This window comes from Sphaerodactylus townsendi, linkage group LG02 (assembly GCF_021028975.2).
Source record: "Sphaerodactylus townsendi isolate TG3544 linkage group LG02, MPM_Stown_v2.3, whole genome shotgun sequence".
NCBI classification, from domain to species: Eukaryota; Metazoa; Chordata; class Lepidosauria; order Squamata; family Sphaerodactylidae; genus Sphaerodactylus; species Sphaerodactylus townsendi.
This window is the reverse complement of record NC_059426.1, coordinates 72,218,319-72,238,262: the sequence shown is the minus strand read 5'-3', so window position 1 is coordinate 72,238,262 and position 19,944 is coordinate 72,218,319. Positions and strand designations below refer to the sequence as shown.

The 19,944-nt window shown below is 69.0% G+C and overlaps 1 protein-coding gene across 1 annotated transcript; it reads left to right on the top strand.

Annotated features, from left to right (window-relative positions):
• Nucleotides 1–10,872: 10,872 nt before the first annotated feature.
• LOC125427475 (membrane-spanning 4-domains subfamily A member 15-like) lies at nt 10,873–17,219 on the top strand. The gene is made up of 4 exons (XM_048486948.1): nt 10,873–10,923; nt 12,325–12,435; nt 14,368–14,481; nt 16,571–17,219. The coding sequence occupies exons 2-4, from the start codon at nt 12,337–12,339 to the stop codon at nt 16,676–16,678; spliced, it is 321 nt and encodes a 106-aa protein (XP_048342905.1). The 5' UTR covers nt 10,873–10,923; nt 12,325–12,336; the 3' UTR covers nt 16,679–17,219.
• The last annotated feature ends 2,725 nt before the right edge of the window (nt 17,220–19,944 follow it).

The window sequence follows — 19,944 nt, the reverse complement described above, 5'->3', positions numbered from 1 at the left end:
CCCCCCCCCCCCCACCCCCCCCCCCCCCCACCCCCCCCCCCCCCCACCCCCCCCCCCCCCCACCCCCCCCCCCCCCCACCCCCCCCCCCCCCCACCCCCCCCCCCCCCCACCCCCCCCCCCCCCCACCCCCCCCCCCCCCCACCCCCCCCCCCCCCCACCCCCCCCCCCCCCCACCCCCCCCCCCCCCCACCCCCCCCCCCCCCCACCCCCCCCCCCCCCCACCCCCCCCCCCCCCCACCCCCCCCCCCCCCCACCCCCCCCCCCCCCCACCCCCCCCCCCCCCCACCCCCCCCCCCCCCCACCCCCCCCCCCCCCCACCCCCCCCCCCCCCCACCCCCCCCCCCCCCCACCCCCCCCCCCCCCCACCCCCCCCCCCCCCCACCCCCCCCCCCCCCCACCCCCCCCCCCCCCCACCCCCCCCCCCCCCCACCCCCCCCCCCCCCCACCCCCCCCCCCCCCCACCCCCCCCCCCCCCCACCCCCCCCCCCCCCCACCCCCCCCCCCCCCCACCCCCCCCCCCCCCCACCCCCCCCCCCCCCCACCCCCCCCCCCCCCCACCCCCCCCCCCCCCCACCCCCCCCCCCCCCCACCCCCCCCCCCCCCCACCCCCCCCCCCCCCCACCCCCCCCCCCCCCCACCCCCCCCCCCCCCCACCCCCCCCCCCCCCCACCCCCCCCCCCCCCCACCCCCCCCCCCCCCCACCCCCCCCCCCCCCCACCCCCCCCCCCCCCCACCCCCCCCCCCCCCCACCCCCCCCCCCCCCCACCCCCCCCCCCCCCCACCCCCCCCCCCCCCCACCCCCCCCCCCCCCCACCCCCCCCCCCCCCCACCCCCCCCCCCCCCCACCCCCCCCCCCCCCCACCCCCCCCCCCCCCCACCCCCCCCCCCCCCCACCCCCCCCCCCCCCCACCCCCCCCCCCCCCCACCCCCCCCCCCCCCCACCCCCCCCCCCCCCCACCCCCCCCCCCCCCCACCCCCCCCCCCCCCCACCCCCCCCCCCCCCCACCCCCCCCCCCCCCCACCCCCCCCCCCCCCCACCCCCCCCCCCCCCCACCCCCCCCCCCCCCCACCCCCCCCCCCCCCCACCCCCCCCCCCCCCCACCCCCCCCCCCCCCCACCCCCCCCCCCCCCCACCCCCCCCCCCCCCCACCCCCCCCCCCCCCCACCCCCCCCCCCCCCCACCCCCCCCCCCCCCCACCCCCCCCCCCCCCCACCCCCCCCCCCCCCCACCCCCCCCCCCCCCCACCCCCCCCCCCCCCCACCCCCCCCCCCCCCCACCCCCCCCCCCCCCCACCCCCCCCCCCCCCCACCCCCCCCCCCCCCCACCCCCCCCCCCCCCCACCCCCCCCCCCCCCCACCCCCCCCCCCCCCCACCCCCCCCCCCCCCCACCCCCCCCCCCCCCCACCCCCCCCCCCCCCCACCCCCCCCCCCCCCCACCCCCCCCCCCCCCCACCCCCCCCCCCCCCCACCCCCCCCCCCCCCCACCCCCCCCCCCCCCCACCCCCCCCCCCCCCCACCCCCCCCCCCCCCCACCCCCCCCCCCCCCCACCCCCCCCCCCCCCCACCCCCCCCCCCCCCCACCCCCCCCCCCCCCCACCCCCCCCCCCCCCCACCCCCCCCCCCCCCCACCCCCCCCCCCCCCCACCCCCCCCCCCCCCCACCCCCCCCCCCCCCCACCCCCCCCCCCCCCCACCCCCCCCCCCCCCCACCCCCCCCCCCCCCCACCCCCCCCCCCCCCCACCCCCCCCCCCCCCCACCCCCCCCCCCCCCCACCCCCCCCCCCCCCCACCCCCCCCCCCCCCCACCCCCCCCCCCCCCCACCCCCCCCCCCCCCCACCCCCCCCCCCCCCCACCCCCCCCCCCCCCCACCCCCCCCCCCCCCCACCCCCCCCCCCCCCCACCCCCCCCCCCCCCCACCCCCCCCCCCCCCCACCCCCCCCCCCCCCCACCCCCCCCCCCCCCCACCCCCCCCCCCCCCCACCCCCCCCCCCCCCCACCCCCCCCCCCCCCCACCCCCCCCCCCCCCCACCCCCCCCCCCCCCCACCCCCCCCCCCCCCCACCCCCCCCCCCCCCCACCCCCCCCCCCCCCCACCCCCCCCCCCCCCCACCCCCCCCCCCCCCCACCCCCCCCCCCCCCCACCCCCCCCCCCCCCCACCCCCCCCCCCCCCCACCCCCCCCCCCCCCCACCCCCCCCCCCCCCCACCCCCCCCCCCCCCCACCCCCCCCCCCCCCCACCCCCCCCCCCCCCCACCCCCCCCCCCCCCCACCCCCCCCCCCCCCCACCCCCCCCCCCCCCCACCCCCCCCCCCCCCCACCCCCCCCCCCCCCCACCCCCCCCCCCCCCCACCCCCCCCCCCCCCCACCCCCCCCCCCCCCCACCCCCCCCCCCCCCCACCCCCCCCCCCCCCCACCCCCCCCCCCCCCCACCCCCCCCCCCCCCCACCCCCCCCCCCCCCCACCCCCCCCCCCCCCCACCCCCCCCCCCCCCCACCCCCCCCCCCCCCCACCCCCCCCCCCCCCCACCCCCCCCCCCCCCCACCCCCCCCCCCCCCCACCCCCCCCCCCCCCCACCCCCCCCCCCCCCCACCCCCCCCCCCCCCCACCCCCCCCCCCCCCCACCCCCCCCCCCCCCCACCCCCCCCCCCCCCCACCCCCCCCCCCCCCCACCCCCCCCCCCCCCCACCCCCCCCCCCCCCCACCCCCCCCCCCCCCCACCCCCCCCCCCCCCCACCCCCCCCCCCCCCCACCCCCCCCCCCCCCCACCCCCCCCCCCCCCCACCCCCCCCCCCCCCCACCCCCCCCCCCCCCCACCCCCCCCCCCCCCCACCCCCCCCCCCCCCCACCCCCCCCCCCCCCCACCCCCCCCCCCCCCCACCCCCCCCCCCCCCCACCCCCCCCCCCCCCCACCCCCCCCCCCCCCCACCCCCCCCCCCCCCCACCCCCCCCCCCCCCCACCCCCCCCCCCCCCCACCCCCCCCCCCCCCCACCCCCCCCCCCCCCCACCCCCCCCCCCCCCCACCCCCCCCCCCCCCCACCCCCCCCCCCCCCCACCCCCCCCCCCCCCCACCCCCCCCCCCCCCCACCCCCCCCCCCCCCCACCCCCCCCCCCCCCCACCCCCCCCCCCCCCCACCCCCCCCCCCCCCCACCCCCCCCCCCCCCCACCCCCCCCCCCCCCCACCCCCCCCCCCCCCCACCCCCCCCCCCCCCCACCCCCCCCCCCCCCCACCCCCCCCCCCCCCCACCCCCCCCCCCCCCCACCCCCCCCCCCCCCCACCCCCCCCCCCCCCCACCCCCCCCCCCCCCCACCCCCCCCCCCCCCCACCCCCCCCCCCCCCCACCCCCCCCCCCCCCCACCCCCCCCCCCCCCCACCCCCCCCCCCCCCCACCCCCCCCCCCCCCCACCCCCCCCCCCCCCCACCCCCCCCCCCCCCCACCCCCCCCCCCCCCCACCCCCCCCCCCCCCCACCCCCCCCCCCCCCCACCCCCCCCCCCCCCCACCCCCCCCCCCCCCCACCCCCCCCCCCCCCCACCCCCCCCCCCCCCCACCCCCCCCCCCCCCCACCCCCCCCCCCCCCCACCCCCCCCCCCCCCCACCCCCCCCCCCCCCCACCCCCCCCCCCCCCCACCCCCCCCCCCCCCCACCCCCCCCCCCCCCCACCCCCCCCCCCCCCCACCCCCCCCCCCCCCCACCCCCCCCCCCCCCCACCCCCCCCCCCCCCCACCCCCCCCCCCCCCCACCCCCCCCCCCCCCCACCCCCCCCCCCCCCCACCCCCCCCCCCCCCCACCCCCCCCCCCCCCCACCCCCCCCCCCCCCCACCCCCCCCCCCCCCCACCCCCCCCCCCCCCCACCCCCCCCCCCCCCCACCCCCCCCCCCCCCCACCCCCCCCCCCCCCCACCCCCCCCCCCCCCCACCCCCCCCCCCCCCCACCCCCCCCCCCCCCCACCCCCCCCCCCCCCCACCCCCCCCCCCCCCCACCCCCCCCCCCCCCCACCCCCCCCCCCCCCCACCCCCCCCCCCCCCCACCCCCCCCCCCCCCCACCCCCCCCCCCCCCCACCCCCCCCCCCCCCCACCCCCCCCCCCCCCCACCCCCCCCCCCCCCCACCCCCCCCCCCCCCCACCCCCCCCCCCCCCCACCCCCCCCCCCCCCCACCCCCCCCCCCCCCCACCCCCCCCCCCCCCCACCCCCCCCCCCCCCCACCCCCCCCCCCCCCCACCCCCCCCCCCCCCCACCCCCCCCCCCCCCCACCCCCCCCCCCCCCCACCCCCCCCCCCCCCCACCCCCCCCCCCCCCCACCCCCCCCCCCCCCCACCCCCCCCCCCCCCCACCCCCCCCCCCCCCCACCCCCCCCCCCCCCCACCCCCCCCCCCCCCCACCCCCCCCCCCCCCCACCCCCCCCCCCCCCCACCCCCCCCCCCCCCCACCCCCCCCCCCCCCCACCCCCCCCCCCCCCCACCCCCCCCCCCCCCCACCCCCCCCCCCCCCCACCCCCCCCCCCCCCCACCCCCCCCCCCCCCCACCCCCCCCCCCCCCCACCCCCCCCCCCCCCCACCCCCCCCCCCCCCCACCCCCCCCCCCCCCCACCCCCCCCCCCCCCCACCCCCCCCCCCCCCCACCCCCCCCCCCCCCCACCCCCCCCCCCCCCCACCCCCCCCCCCCCCCACCCCCCCCCCCCCCCACCCCCCCCCCCCCCCACCCCCCCCCCCCCCCACCCCCCCCCCCCCCCACCCCCCCCCCCCCCCACCCCCCCCCCCCCCCACCCCCCCCCCCCCCCACCCCCCCCCCCCCCCACCCCCCCCCCCCCCCACCCCCCCCCCCCCCCACCCCCCCCCCCCCCCACCCCCCCCCCCCCCCACCCCCCCCCCCCCCCACCCCCCCCCCCCCCCACCCCCCCCCCCCCCCACCCCCCCCCCCCCCCACCCCCCCCCCCCCCCACCCCCCCCCCCCCCCACCCCCCCCCCCCCCCACCCCCCCCCCCCCCCACCCCCCCCCCCCCCCACCCCCCCCCCCCCCCACCCCCCCCCCCCCCCACCCCCCCCCCCCCCCACCCCCCCCCCCCCCCACCCCCCCCCCCCCCCACCCCCCCCCCCCCCCACCCCCCCCCCCCCCCACCCCCCCCCCCCCCCACCCCCCCCCCCCCCCACCCCCCCCCCCCCCCACCCCCCCCCCCCCCCACCCCCCCCCCCCCCCACCCCCCCCCCCCCCCACCCCCCCCCCCCCCCACCCCCCCCCCCCCCCACCCCCCCCCCCCCCCACCCCCCCCCCCCCCCACCCCCCCCCCCCCCCACCCCCCCCCCCCCCCACCCCCCCCCCCCCCCACCCCCCCCCCCCCCCACCCCCCCCCCCCCCCACCCCCCCCCCCCCCCACCCCCCCCCCCCCCCACCCCCCCCCCCCCCCACCCCCCCCCCCCCCCACCCCCCCCCCCCCCCACCCCCCCCCCCCCCCACCCCCCCCCCCCCCCACCCCCCCCCCCCCCCACCCCCCCCCCCCCCCACCCCCCCCCCCCCCCACCCCCCCCCCCCCCCACCCCCCCCCCCCCCCACCCCCCCCCCCCCCCACCCCCCCCCCCCCCCACCCCCCCCCCCCCCCACCCCCCCCCCCCCCCACCCCCCCCCCCCCCCACCCCCCCCCCCCCCCACCCCCCCCCCCCCCCACCCCCCCCCCCCCCCACCCCCCCCCCCCCCCACCCCCCCCCCCCCCCACCCCCCCCCCCCCCCACCCCCCCCCCCCCCCACCCCCCCCCCCCCCCACCCCCCCCCCCCCCCACCCCCCCCCCCCCCCACCCCCCCCCCCCCCCACCCCCCCCCCCCCCCACCCCCCCCCCCCCCCACCCCCCCCCCCCCCCACCCCCCCCCCCCCCCACCCCCCCCCCCCCCCACCCCCCCCCCCCCCCACCCCCCCCCCCCCCCACCCCCCCCCCCCCCCACCCCCCCCCCCCCCCACCCCCCCCCCCCCCCACCCCCCCCCCCCCCCACCCCCCCCCCCCCCCACCCCCCCCCCCCCCCACCCCCCCCCCCCCCCACCCCCCCCCCCCCCCACCCCCCCCCCCCCCCACCCCCCCCCCCCCCCACCCCCCCCCCCCCCCACCCCCCCCCCCCCCCACCCCCCCCCCCCCCCACCCCCCCCCCCCCCCACCCCCCCCCCCCCCCACCCCCCCCCCCCCCCACCCCCCCCCCCCCCCACCCCCCCCCCCCCCCACCCCCCCCCCCCCCCACCCCCCCCCCCCCCCACCCCCCCCCCCCCCCACCCCCCCCCCCCCCCACCCCCCCCCCCCCCCACCCCCCCCCCCCCCCACCCCCCCCCCCCCCCACCCCCCCCCCCCCCCACCCCCCCCCCCCCCCACCCCCCCCCCCCCCCACCCCCCCCCCCCCCCACCCCCCCCCCCCCCCACCCCCCCCCCCCCCCACCCCCCCCCCCCCCCACCCCCCCCCCCCCCCACCCCCCCCCCCCCCCACCCCCCCCCCCCCCCACCCCCCCCCCCCCCCACCCCCCCCCCCCCCCACCCCCCCCCCCCCCCACCCCCCCCCCCCCCCACCCCCCCCCCCCCCCACCCCCCCCCCCCCCCACCCCCCCCCCCCCCCACCCCCCCCCCCCCCCACCCCCCCCCCCCCCCACCCCCCCCCCCCCCCACCCCCCCCCCCCCCCACCCCCCCCCCCCCCCACCCCCCCCCCCCCCCACCCCCCCCCCCCCCCACCCCCCCCCCCCCCCACCCCCCCCCCCCCCCACCCCCCCCCCCCCCCACCCCCCCCCCCCCCCACCCCCCCCCCCCCCCACCCCCCCCCCCCCCCACCCCCCCCCCCCCCCACCCCCCCCCCCCCCCACCCCCCCCCCCCCCCACCCCCCCCCCCCCCCACCCCCCCCCCCCCCCACCCCCCCCCCCCCCCACCCCCCCCCCCCCCCACCCCCCCCCCCCCCCACCCCCCCCCCCCCCCACCCCCCCCCCCCCCCACCCCCCCCCCCCCCCACCCCCCCCCCCCCCCACCCCCCCCCCCCCCCACCCCCCCCCCCCCCCACCCCCCCCCCCCCCCACCCCCCCCCCCCCCCACCCCCCCCCCCCCCCACCCCCCCCCCCCCCCACCCCCCCCCCCCCCCACCCCCCCCCCCCCCCACCCCCCCCCCCCCCCACCCCCCCCCCCCCCCACCCCCCCCCCCCCCCACCCCCCCCCCCCCCCACCCCCCCCCCCCCCCACCCCCCCCCCCCCCCACCCCCCCCCCCCCCCACCCCCCCCCCCCCCCACCCCCCCCCCCCCCCACCCCCCCCCCCCCCCACCCCCCCCCCCCCCCACCCCCCCCCCCCCCCACCCCCCCCCCCCCCCACCCCCCCCCCCCCCCACCCCCCCCCCCCCCCACCCCCCCCCCCCCCCACCCCCCCCCCCCCCCACCCCCCCCCCCCCCCACCCCCCCCCCCCCCCACCCCCCCCCCCCCCCACCCCCCCCCCCCCCCACCCCCCCCCCCCCCCACCCCCCCCCCCCCCCACCCCCCCCCCCCCCCACCCCCCCCCCCCCCCACCCCCCCCCCCCCCCACCCCCCCCCCCCCCCACCCCCCCCCCCCCCCACCCCCCCCCCCCCCCACCCCCCCCCCCCCCCACCCCCCCCCCCCCCCACCCCCCCCCCCCCCCACCCCCCCCCCCCCCCACCCCCCCCCCCCCCCACCCCCCCCCCCCCCCACCCCCCCCCCCCCCCACCCCCCCCCCCCCCCACCCCCCCCCCCCCCCACCCCCCCCCCCCCCCACCCCCCCCCCCCCCCACCCCCCCCCCCCCCCACCCCCCCCCCCCCCCACCCCCCCCCCCCCCCACCCCCCCCCCCCCCCACCCCCCCCCCCCCCCACCCCCCCCCCCCCCCACCCCCCCCCCCCCCCACCCCCCCCCCCCCCCACCCCCCCCCCCCCCCACCCCCCCCCCCCCCCACCCCCCCCCCCCCCCACCCCCCCCCCCCCCCACCCCCCCCCCCCCCCACCCCCCCCCCCCCCCACCCCCCCCCCCCCCCACCCCCCCCCCCCCCCACCCCCCCCCCCCCCCACCCCCCCCCCCCCCCACCCCCCCCCCCCCCCACCCCCCCCCCCCCCCACCCCCCCCCCCCCCCACCCCCCCCCCCCCCCACCCCCCCCCCCCCCCACCCCCCCCCCCCCCCACCCCCCCCCCCCCCCACCCCCCCCCCCCCCCACCCCCCCCCCCCCCCACCCCCCCCCCCCCCCACCCCCCCCCCCCCCCACCCCCCCCCCCCCCCACCCCCCCCCCCCCCCACCCCCCCCCCCCCCCACCCCCCCCCCCCCCCACCCCCCCCCCCCCCCACCCCCCCCCCCCCCCACCCCCCCCCCCCCCCACCCCCCCCCCCCCCCACCCCCCCCCCCCCCCACCCCCCCCCCCCCCCACCCCCCCCCCCCCCCACCCCCCCCCCCCCCCACCCCCCCCCCCCCCCACCCCCCCCCCCCCCCACCCCCCCCCCCCCCCACCCCCCCCCCCCCCCACCCCCCCCCCCCCCCACCCCCCCCCCCCCCCACCCCCCCCCCCCCCCACCCCCCCCCCCCCCCACCCCCCCCCCCCCCCACCCCCCCCCCCCCCCACCCCCCCCCCCCCCCACCCCCCCCCCCCCCCACCCCCCCCCCCCCCCACCCCCCCCCCCCCCCACCCCCCCCCCCCCCCACCCCCCCCCCCCCCCACCCCCCCCCCCCCCCACCCCCCCCCCCCCCCACCCCCCCCCCCCCCCACCCCCCCCCCCCCCCACCCCCCCCCCCCCCCACCCCCCCCCCCCCCCACCCCCCCCCCCCCCCACCCCCCCCCCCCCCCACCCCCCCCCCCCCCCACCCCCCCCCCCCCCCACCCCCCCCCCCCCCCACCCCCCCCCCCCCCCACCCCCCCCCCCCCCCACCCCCCCCCCCCCCCACCCCCCCCCCCCCCCACCCCCCCCCCCCCCCACCCCCCCCCCCCCCCACCCCCCCCCCCCCCCACCCCCCCCCCCCCCCACCCCCCCCCCCCCCCACCCCCCCCCCCCCCCACCCCCCCCCCCCCCCACCCCCCCCCCCCCCCACCCCCCCCCCCCCCCACCCCCCCCCCCCCCCACCCCCCCCCCCCCCCACCCCCCCCCCCCCCCACCCCCCCCCCCCCCCACCCCCCCCCCCCCCCACCCCCCCCCCCCCCCACCCCCCCCCCCCCCCACCCCCCCCCCCCCCCACCCCCCCCCCCCCCCACCCCCCCCCCCCCCCACCCCCCCCCCCCCCCACCCCCCCCCCCCCCCACCCCCCCCCCCCCCCACCCCCCCCCCCCCCCACCCCCCCCCCCCCCCACCCCCCCCCCCCCCCACCCCCCCCCCCCCCCACCCCCCCCCCCCCCCACCCCCCCCCCCCCCCACCCCCCCCCCCCCCCACCCCCCCCCCCCCCCACCCCCCCCCCCCCCCACCCCCCCCCCCCCCCACCCCCCCCCCCCCCCACCCCCCCCCCCCCCCACCCCCCCCCCCCCCCACCCCCCCCCCCCCCCACCCCCCCCCCCCCCCACCCCCCCCCCCCCCCACCCCCCCCCCCCCCCACCCCCCCCCCCCCCCACCCCCCCCCCCCCCCACCCCCCCCCCCCCCCACCCCCCCCCCCCCCCACCCCCCCCCCCCCCCACCCCCCCCCCCCCCCACCCCCCCCCCCCCCCACCCCCCCCCCCCCCCACCCCCCCCCCCCCCCACCCCCCCCCCCCCCCACCCCCCCCCCCCCCCACCCCCCCCCCCCCCCACCCCCCCCCCCCCCCACCCCCCCCCCCCCCCACCCCCCCCCCCCCCCACCCCCCCCCCCCCCCACCCCCCCCCCCCCCCACCCCCCCCCCCCCCCACCCCCCCCCCCCCCCACCCCCCCCCCCCCCCACCCCCCCCCCCCCCCACCCCCCCCCCCCCCCACCCCCCCCCCCCCCCACCCCCCCCCCCCCCCACCCCCCCCCCCCCCCACCCCCCCCCCCCCCCACCCCCCCCCCCCCCCACCCCCCCCCCCCCCCACCCCCCCCCCCCCCCACCCCCCCCCCCCCCCACCCCCCCCCCCCCCCACCCCCCCCCCCCCCCACCCCCCCCCCCCCCCACCCCCCCCCCCCCCCACCCCCCCCCCCCCCCACCCCCCCCCCCCCCCACCCCCCCCCCCCCCCACCCCCCCCCCCCCCCACCCCCCCCCCCCCCCACCCCCCCCCCCCCCCACCCCCCCCCCCCCCCACCCCCCCCCCCCCCCACCCCCCCCCCCCCCCACCCCCCCCCCCCCCCACCCCCCCCCCCCCCCACCCCCCCCCCCCCCCACCCCCCCCCCCCCCCACCCCCCCCCCCCCCCACCCCCCCCCCCCCCCACCCCCCCCCCCCCCCACCCCCCCCCCCCCCCACCCCCCCCCCCCCCCACCCCCCCCCCCCCCCACCCCCCCCCCCCCCCACCCCCCCCCCCCCCCACCCCCCCCCCCCCCCACCCCCCCCCCCCCCCACCCCCCCCCCCCCCCACCCCCCCCCCCCCCCACCCCCCCCCCCCCCCACCCCCCCCCCCCCCCACCCCCCCCCCCCCCCACCCCCCCCCCCCCCCACCCCCCCCCCCCCCCACCCCCCCCCCCCCCCACCCCCCCCCCCCCCCACCCCCCCCCCCCCCCACCCCCCCCCCCCCCCACCCCCCCCCCCCCCCACCCCCCCCCCCCCCCACCCCCAGTTCTGGCACAGTCCAGGAGCGGGATTCTCTCCTGGCTCCGCTATCACTAATGCTATTGCATTGCATCTAATATCTAATATTATGGAACCTAACTTACTTTTAAAATGACATAAGAACTGAATAAGAATTCAGCCTTGGCAGATTATAGTTGTAAAAGAAATGAAGTAGACTTCAGTTTAAAATATTTTCCCTCTCTTTTGGACAGTTCATAGCTTCTGGATCTCTTTCCGTTGCAGCTGAAAAACGAAAGACCATCTTCCTGGTAAATATATATATATATAAAACCTATAATCTACAGAGTATAGAAAAGAAAACAAATATTTTATTCTGTCTGTCTACTATTTCCTTTCTTCTCTTCTATAAGGCTACTCCGTATTAACTCCCCCAAAACGGGTTATTTCAGAATCATGCTATCTGCTATTCTTTCATTTTAATGCGGGTTGCAGCCACTTGTGAGTGAACAGCTGCCCGGGAAGCAGTTTACTCGACCATGCTTCCTTTTTTTCCTTTTTCCGTTCCCTCCTCTCAGCTGCATGGCCACGCAGGGCACAGTGATGTCAGCATGGCTGTGGAGGTCCATGTCTGCCTGCCCGCGTAGCTAAACAGCAGAGGGAGGTGAGTAGGGAAAAAAGTGTCTCCATGCAAAGGCACAACTGCAACCTGAATTGCTTCCACAGGCGCCTTTCACTGCCTGCACAGAGGCATGCGAATGCAAAAACAGGAGAGCCAGTTACTTTATCCTGACTGCAACCTGCTCTACCTGTGCTGTGCAGAAGGGGCCATAGTGGCAGAGAAAAACAGCAGAAGAAAAAAGGTGGGGTGCCTATGGAGAACCCCCCCCCCCCATTTTCACAAACACCCTGCTGCCCCCATTTTTTGCAGAGCTTGGCTCTAGCTTTGCAAACTGGGTGGTGGTGGTGTGTCTATGAAGATGGGGAGATCCAGCTTTGCAAACAACAGTTTTCTAGAACCTGTTGTATTTTCTCACTCAATATGTTTTATCACTAGTTTAAAAAACAGCTAAAGTTAAAAAATAACTCTCAACAGGAATGAGTATGAATCAAGAATTCCCAATTCAGGTTAGAAAATCACAGAAAAAGACTTATGGCAGGCAGAAGCCCATTTGGAAAACAGCATCCTGTGGCAGATTCTGAAGATAGTGTATCTGCTTTCTTTCTTTTTCTAGGCAATACAGCCGGGTACATGGTTTTTATATGTCCTAATATGAGTAGTGCCATTTTCACCTGCCGTGTGTGTGGGAAAGACATTTACTGGTAGCAAAGCAGATCAGAAGGGGGAGCACTGAGCTATATTTGCTTCTTCATTAGGAGAAATTTAAAGAATGTGAAGCTGCACAACTTGAATGTATATTGGTATGCTGTATATAAATTTCCCTAGTGGGACAAATAGTGCCCCTCGGGCCTTGGTGCACAGAAGGAGGCGGAAGTCCCCTCTTCTGGCATGCCACAATCCTGTTCTGAATTGGCCTCCATGCACTGGGACTTAAGTTGCAAACAGGGACCCTCAGTGCAGGTCTGATCTCCAGAACCTGCGGCAGAGGTGAGGAAAACACTATCTGGATTTAGCTATTCAGTTGAACTGTTTGATTTGAAGGAGACCTATGCTCCTGTCCCTGCACCTTGATTCTTTGTCTTTGTTTCAGATAAAAAGAAGCATGCAAATGAACATCGCCAGTGCTATAATTGCAGTGACTGGAGCAGTTCTATATATAACAGATTTAGCTATAAGACCAGTTTATTATTCGAATGGAAAGGTATGTGCATAAGTAAATTCAAAACCTTTCACTGGTGTGACCCAAAGAATGGACATGCAGTAATGGGACTGAAATGTGCAGGCAGCTAGAGCTTTGCTTGCTGTTTGCTCTGCAGTAGTTCCCACTGCCAAAGAAACTAGGCATTTCTCATTTTAAAAGTGGGAAGTGCTGAGGAAAAAATAGCATGCAAATCAGGCTGTCCACTGGGGTTTCTTATGTCCATCCATCCATCCATCCATCCATCCATCCATCCATCCATCCATCCATCCATCCATCCATCCATCCATCCATCCATCCATCCATCCATCCATCCATCCATCCATCCATCCATCCATCCATCCATCCATCCATCCATCCATCCATCCATCCATCCATCCATCCATCCATCCATCCATCCATCCATCCATCCATACTTTTTGAGCAGATTAAAAAGCATGTGTGTAAGGGTGACCCAGCAAACCTGATATACTTGGACTTAACAGCTTTTAAAAAGATATATTTTCAAAAGCTCATGAGTAGAAGAGGATGGATCCTTCTGAATAAGGAAGTGCTAAATAATCTGGAAATTTTCAGTTTGGAAAAAAGGCAATTAAGGAGGATATGATAGAGATTTATAAAATTATGCATGGGGGGGAGAAAGTGGAAAGAACATTTTCTCCCTGTCCCTTATTACTAGAACTCAGTGACACCCAATGAAGTGGACGGGCAAAACGTTCAGGAAAGTCAAAAGGGAATACTTCTTAACTCAGTTAAATAGTGAAATTCGTTGTCAGTGCACATAGTGGCAGCTGTGAGAAGAGAGAATTGGACGGATTCATGGAAGTTAGCTCCATTAATTGACATTAGTCATGGTGAATAAAGGGAACCTCTACATACAGAGTAGCAAAAGTCTGAATATCAAGCGCAAAAAGGCCTTGACCTTTATGTCCTGATTGTGGGCCCACCAAGAGAGCTGGTTTGGCAGTTGTGTGAAATCATCCTGGACTACATGGACAACTGGTCTGATCCAGCTGTGCTCTTGCGTTCTTTCAATTGGGACTTTAGAATCTTGAATTCTTGCAAGCTCTGGAGTTCATTCTGATTATGGAACAAAGATCTAACCATCTGAATAAGAGCCCTGACAGATCAGATTCAAGTTCCATCCAGTCCGCTCTTCGTCCCACAGTGGGCCATCAGAAGGCCACCAGCAGGGCTTCACAGTGATAGGTCTCCCTATAGTTTTATTTTATCTTTGTTACTGTTCTTATAATCTGCATTTCTCACTGAATCTCAAAGAGGATTATAAGCAATGGAATAAAGAAAATGATATACAGTATGCCATAAACAAAGCTGGTACTGGATTACAAAAGTTCAAAATCAATGCAGGACGCACAAGACAATACCTACAGCAAGCAGTGCAATAAAGGATAACCCTATCCCCTGTATGAAAAGCGCCCTCCTGACAAAATGCCATTTACTAGTACAACCTGATTCTCTTGATAAAAAATGCTTTCCTGCACATAAGAAAATAATGCAGTGCAAACAAGATACTACATACAATAAACAGTGAAGTAAAGTACAAGCCTGTTCCCTTTATAAACATGCCCTCAATTTCATTTACCTTATTCCTTTTGGCTGGTCATCCTCAATAATTCCATATTAAACAATGACAGAAGAGTGGGAGCATTCCTGATCCCCTCCAAGTCAATGTGCAAACCACCCTCGCTATTTTACAGTCACATGTTCAAAGGAATTGTTGTATGTCATACAGGCCCTTGACCAAGTAGTTCAGAATGCTCACCACTGCCTTCAGGTCTATCCTGGAGGAATTTTCCAGTGATGTTTTCAAGTTATCATTACCCAGGTGGTGGTTATACATATTGTTTCTTTGTATTGTTTTACTAGAACTGAGAGGTGAATAATAGGTAATTCATATGGTTCTATGCTCTGCAGTCCGTAGGTTTGGGTCTTGCTATCCTGCTTCTCTTGTTTAGCACCCTGGAGTTTTGCATCACTATTTGGACTGCACATTTTGGGTATGAGGCAACCTCTTCTGACAGTGATATGGTAAGTACTTGATACCCTGCTCAGAGTTAAGATCATGTTACAAAGTCCAAGAAGAAGTGGCTACGGGAGGGGGGGGGGGGTTTCACTTGTACAAGTAAATAAAACATGAATGAAATATGCCTGTAGGCTACTATGGAGTTCTCTGCATCTTCGTCTGAATCCATTGCTTGATTCCAGATCATAAGTCTGATCCTCTGTTGCTATACGTGACACCTGCATCCTCATTGATGAGGATTATGATTAGCCCCATTTTAGCTGGCTGCACCTTGTAGCAAAACATGTATTTGTTCTGAGGCAATGTTTTGTCATGAAGGACACAGAATGGAAATTATCTGTGCCCCTGATGGCAGTTAACTGTTAACAGAATCAAGGAGGGCAGTTTCACCTTTCATTTTTCAAAGGACTTTTTATGTCTTGCTTGAATATTCAATTATGCATTAAACATGTTTATTTTGCAAATTTTCCAGCAGCCAGTTGAAAATAATTTTGTTCACAGGAGAATTAGATTATTCCCCAGCTGATTCATATAGTGCAATTGTGATTTCTGTGTGGATTCAATCCAGATATTGTCTGTGGCCCATTACACATGGAATGCTTAACTTGAGGCTATTCTCTGTGCAGTGGGCTTGCAGAGAACTCTGCTTGTGTTTCTGTGTTTACACATGAGGAGACACTCTCTCTTTCCCCAGGAGATTTTCTGCAGAGTGCTGTCCAGGCCTGGTTCTCTTAACTTTGCCCTTCAAATGATTCTTAAAGTCACAGATCTCATTACACCTGGTAGTCAAGACTGCTGGCTTAGCCCTTTAAGCTGCATTCACGTTAATATCACTGTTCCAAAAGTAAACCCCCCCCCCCATAAAAGAGGTAAAGCTCCCTGGATAGGCTGCTAAAGAAGAAAATCATCCTAAAGCTGATATTCTCTCCCCCTCCCCTCCACACAACACTTCCTGTTGCTGGTGCTGCTGCCGCTGGAGGACAGAGGCTTGTTATTTCCAAGCTCTCTTTATACTGATATATCAAAGTATCAAGAGAATTAGAGGTTGGTATTGTGTGAGTGAGCTTCTTTTCTGTTACCTGAAGCAGTCATCAACATGGAAGGAAGGGAGGGGGAAGGTGTACAAAGTGACGTGAGGGAGAGGGAAGACTGGCTTTGGGCAGTGGGAAGATGTCCGGGCCAAAGCTGTGCTCACTGGAAAATCTGTCCCATTCTGGCTGTGAAGCAAATTAAAGTTGTCCGAAAAGTGGTCCAGCTTGCCACAGAGAGAATGGAACGTGAAAGCAGTGCTTGATGAAACAGGTCCGAACGAGAAATTTTGCTACGATAGACATTTGCCCCATCACGCTGCAAGCACATTGTGTATAACTGGCCTATGATTTGATTAGTTACTAGTAACATATCTCTGTCCACCTACTCAGTTTCTACGCTGTTTTTTTAAAAAAGCATTTAAAATACTCAGAATAATGTAAATGTTTATTTTCCAAAGATCTCCTAGTATGAGAGTTGTGGGACAAACATATTGATTACTGACCAACTATCCTGACCGTGCAAAACAATATTAAGTAAAACCAACTAAACTCCTCCCCCATATACCTTGTTATTCCTAGTCAGAGAAAAATCCTTGGTAAACTATTTAGCTATAGTTGCAGATAGATGTGCATTCTATTGTATTTTAACCCATATTATCCTCACAGTAATCCTGTCGAGCAGGCTTGGCTTTGAGAGAGTGACTGGCCCAATATCACTGGAATAGGTTTAAACTTGTTTTTCCCTGGTCTTAGATCAACAGCCATACTGCTCTCAGGGGGCACTTTGAACTTTTAAAATGGCTTCATCATAATATATGTGATGATAATCCTGTCTATTTTTCCAGTTTACAGGAGGTATAGAAAGTAAGAAGGTTGATAAACCTGTTCCTTGTTAATGCAGTAGAACCTGAACTAGTGTATAGATCCAGAATAATTGGGGGAATTAAAACCCTCTACCTATCATCTTACAGTGGCTTTGCAGAATGTCATCATGACAGCAACAATAATGAAGGTGATAACAATGTAAATACTTCTGGTAATGCTTGATTTTTCTGCGTTCCAGGGCATGATGGCGATACCCTACACTATCAGTGCAGGTGGGATGTTTCCTACAGAAGTCTGTCTTTCCCCTCCTCCCCCGTATGACTTTGTGGCTTCTGCTGAAAAGTGAAAGTCTTCGTCAAGAAACCATGAGAGAATTGAGGGAGATAGCACACCAAGCAGTTTAAAATTATTTACTTCCATTTTTCCAAAACTGGTCATCTTTTTCTCAAGAGGCACAGCAAGCTACGGGTTTCCCCTCTTACAAGAACAGCACCAGTGACCCGAGGAGTTCACAATATCCCCTTTTCAGGAGCTAGGATGTTAAGCTACTACTCCACCTCTTCCACACTACCGTCTCCCCTGAGTTCAGTCCAGTGCTCCTTTGAGTCACCTCATGTAAGGTTCACCCAAGAACTGGAGTTACCTGCATGGGCAAACCCAACAAAATGCTGTCTTCTCCTATGACTGTGATAAATATTTCTTTTATGATTACATCTCACTTGCTGTGCTTCCATCACCTAAAACCAAATAAATGATGCCTTTTTCTTTACAAGATGTTTTCTCTCTCACACACACACACACACACAAAATCAGTTGATTAGTACCTGTATTCATTGACAGTGGAATTGTAACCAGAGTTAAAGTCAATGCACTAAAATTCTTTTTGTGACAGCCTTATCAGATGTTTCTTCAATCAGTTTTTTCAATAAAACATTGAAATGGGATCCGTACTTTGTTCAATGAATGCATTTGCCAAACATGAAATTCTGATTTTATTTACTCACAAGATCTGTATTATTAATATGGTGAACTACTGATAAACTGACATGAGTTGTCCTGATCTTGTCAGAAGCTAAGCAAGGTCATTCAAGAAATGCTTCTATGATGACATTTTTGTAGGTCTAGTCCAGGGGTAGGGAACCTGTGGCTCTCCAGATGTTCAGGAACTACAATTCCCATCAGCCTCTGTCAGCATGGCCAATTGGCCATGCTGGTAGGGGCTGATGGGAATTGTAGTTCCTGAACATCTGGAGAGCCGCAGGTTCCCTACCCCTGAACTAGAACAACTGGATTGTTAAAACCTAAAATGGGAAAATATCCCCTTTTTAGACTTACTCATTTGAGTTTTAAGAAGGAAGCCACTGGTTCTCTTTGGTTGTGTATAAGATTCTCTTAATCTGTTTGGCACTGTTATCGTTGTTACTTTGGGAGCCAAATTGGGGTTCCAACTCTGACTTGGAATTATGTAGTGTATGTGTATTTTCTTTCTTTTTCTTTTTCTTTTTAAGAGATGTTTGTAATAAAGTTTAATAAAAAATTTAAAAAGATTTAAAAACAATGCCGAAGAAACAATATAAAATGTCATATCATGAGCATATGCAAAAACTGGATTGTAGACATTAAAAACAACATAGAAAGAACACGTTAATGCATACAATAAAGAGTGTTATAAACTGCAGCCTTCCTGCCTTTATAAAATTGTCCTCCTGAACAGTTTTCTTTTACTACCACCCTGTGCTCTTTATAAAAATCTATTATCCCCACTCTTCATGCTTGCACAGATGATGTGCTGTTCACCTGTACTGGAACCAAATTACAACAGAATTGAGGAAGTGGCTAAGGGTTTGCCCAACCCCAAAGTAAACATACGCATACAGCAAGGAAGATAAGACTGAGAACTGCTGGTTCAGGATCTGCTGGTTCAGGATCTCCACTCCTGTAATTTCAAGTAAAAACTGATCAGCAGCAACAGCTTTTCCCTAGTACCAATTGCATGAGTTGCCAACCTCCAGGTGGGGCCTGATGTTCTCTTGGAATTACAATTCATCTCCAGACTACAGAGATCAGTTCCCCTGACAAAAATGGCAACTTCTGAAGGTGGATTATGTGGCATTAGATCCCAGCTGAGCTTTGGCCGATCTCCAAACATTGCCCCCACCCCAGGTTCCACCTCCCAAATATTCACAAATTTCACTTTCATTTTTTATGTAAAGAATTCATTATTATTATAACATAAAGAAACAATTAGTAAATTTGACTATATATAGAACTTATTACATATATGTCTAATCATCTGTGTCTATACTAACTTTCATTACAGTACTTTTGCAATATCTTAATCTTATGTTTTTGTAATTTTTGTATAAGAAACAATCTTAATTTGTTCTCAAAACTATGTACTTATCTTCTGAAAATATAATAAAAAATACAAATAAATTTGCTCATCAAAAAGGCTTCTTTAAAAACATTTATTTCTTAAATTTTCCCTTTTTGCTTTCTCATCTGAGCCTCCCATTATATATGTGTAAAATGCATTCAATTTTTTCCTGAAAATCTGATTTTGGCCTGTTGTCTATTTAGGCAAGAGATGTACAAAGGTTGCCATTGCCATCTCCATCTCATGTCCCTAGTATTCTTTACAGTGTGTATCCTGCTTAGCATCTGAAATCTGACATGTAATTGTTTGCCCAGTTCATATATCACACTCAAGTCATATTGAACATTTTGTAAGTTTTCCTTCTTGTCTATTACACAGAATCCCTGTCCCAGAGTAACTTAAACTGCGTGCATTTTATAGGGGCTTTCCAAAGTGGTAGGGATTCCTCTTCAGATTTCATTGTCTGTTGGGGACAGGATTGGTAAGTTTTCTTCAGACTTGGGGGAAGGTTTTTATTTTTTCATTTCTCTGGGTTTCTTTCCTTGCAGACGCTAAATCCACTAAGAATGGCAAATGGAACAGTGCTGTTCATCCCCCCTAATGATGTCCACATAACGCAGGAAAACCAGTTAATCTCTGATACTGTTATTCAGCCACCAGGAATTCCACATTATACAGGTCAGATGCTTGTTAACCCCAACAACGAACACCTTCTGTTCCATCAGGTGGGATTATGGGAGAAATTCCTCAAAGCAGAGCCTAAGACTCTTGGGGTAGGTGTGTTTAATTTCTGCTTATATGTCAATGCACTGAGATTTTGATTATTTCCTTGTGTGGGAGTACTGTCAATGCAAGAAGGACATGAGGAAGTGGTTCAAAGGGAAATCCATCAGAGATTCATCTATATTATTCTCATTTACTCTCTCTCTCTCTCTTCAGTGGATTACGCACAGGCCAAATATAATGGGTGTAGGATGTTATATAAACTGTTTGGAGGGGGGGGGGGGGGCTTTGCATAGGTCCTGACCCTAAAATGAGTTTTGCACATTTTATTCCCTTCAACCTCGGATTTTCAAAAATGGCTAAACCAGCGATCCTTCTGTACAATCCCGGGTTGGAGGCACTCCTGCATGAACACAACAGGCAGGAGATACTTTATTCTCCTCCTCCCACCCATTCACTTTAGGTTCCACGCCTTCCACTATGTCAGGGAGAATCCACCCGCCCAACATTCT

What these genes read in the sequence shown, in the direction of transcription:
- LOC125427475 (XM_048486948.1), top strand. Translation starts at nt 12,337, where the DNA reads ATGCAAATGAACATCGCCAGTGCTATAATTGCAGTGACTGGAGCAGTT. An exon ending in TTTATTATTCGAATGGAAAG is followed by an intron (nt 12,436 to 14,367) that starts GTATGTGCATAA and finishes TATGCTCTGCAG; the next exon opens with TCCGTAGGTTTGGGTCTTGC. An exon ending in CCTCTTCTGACAGTGATATG is followed by an intron (nt 14,482 to 16,570) that starts GTAAGTACTTGA and finishes TCTGCGTTCCAG; the next exon opens with GGCATGATGGCGATACCCTA.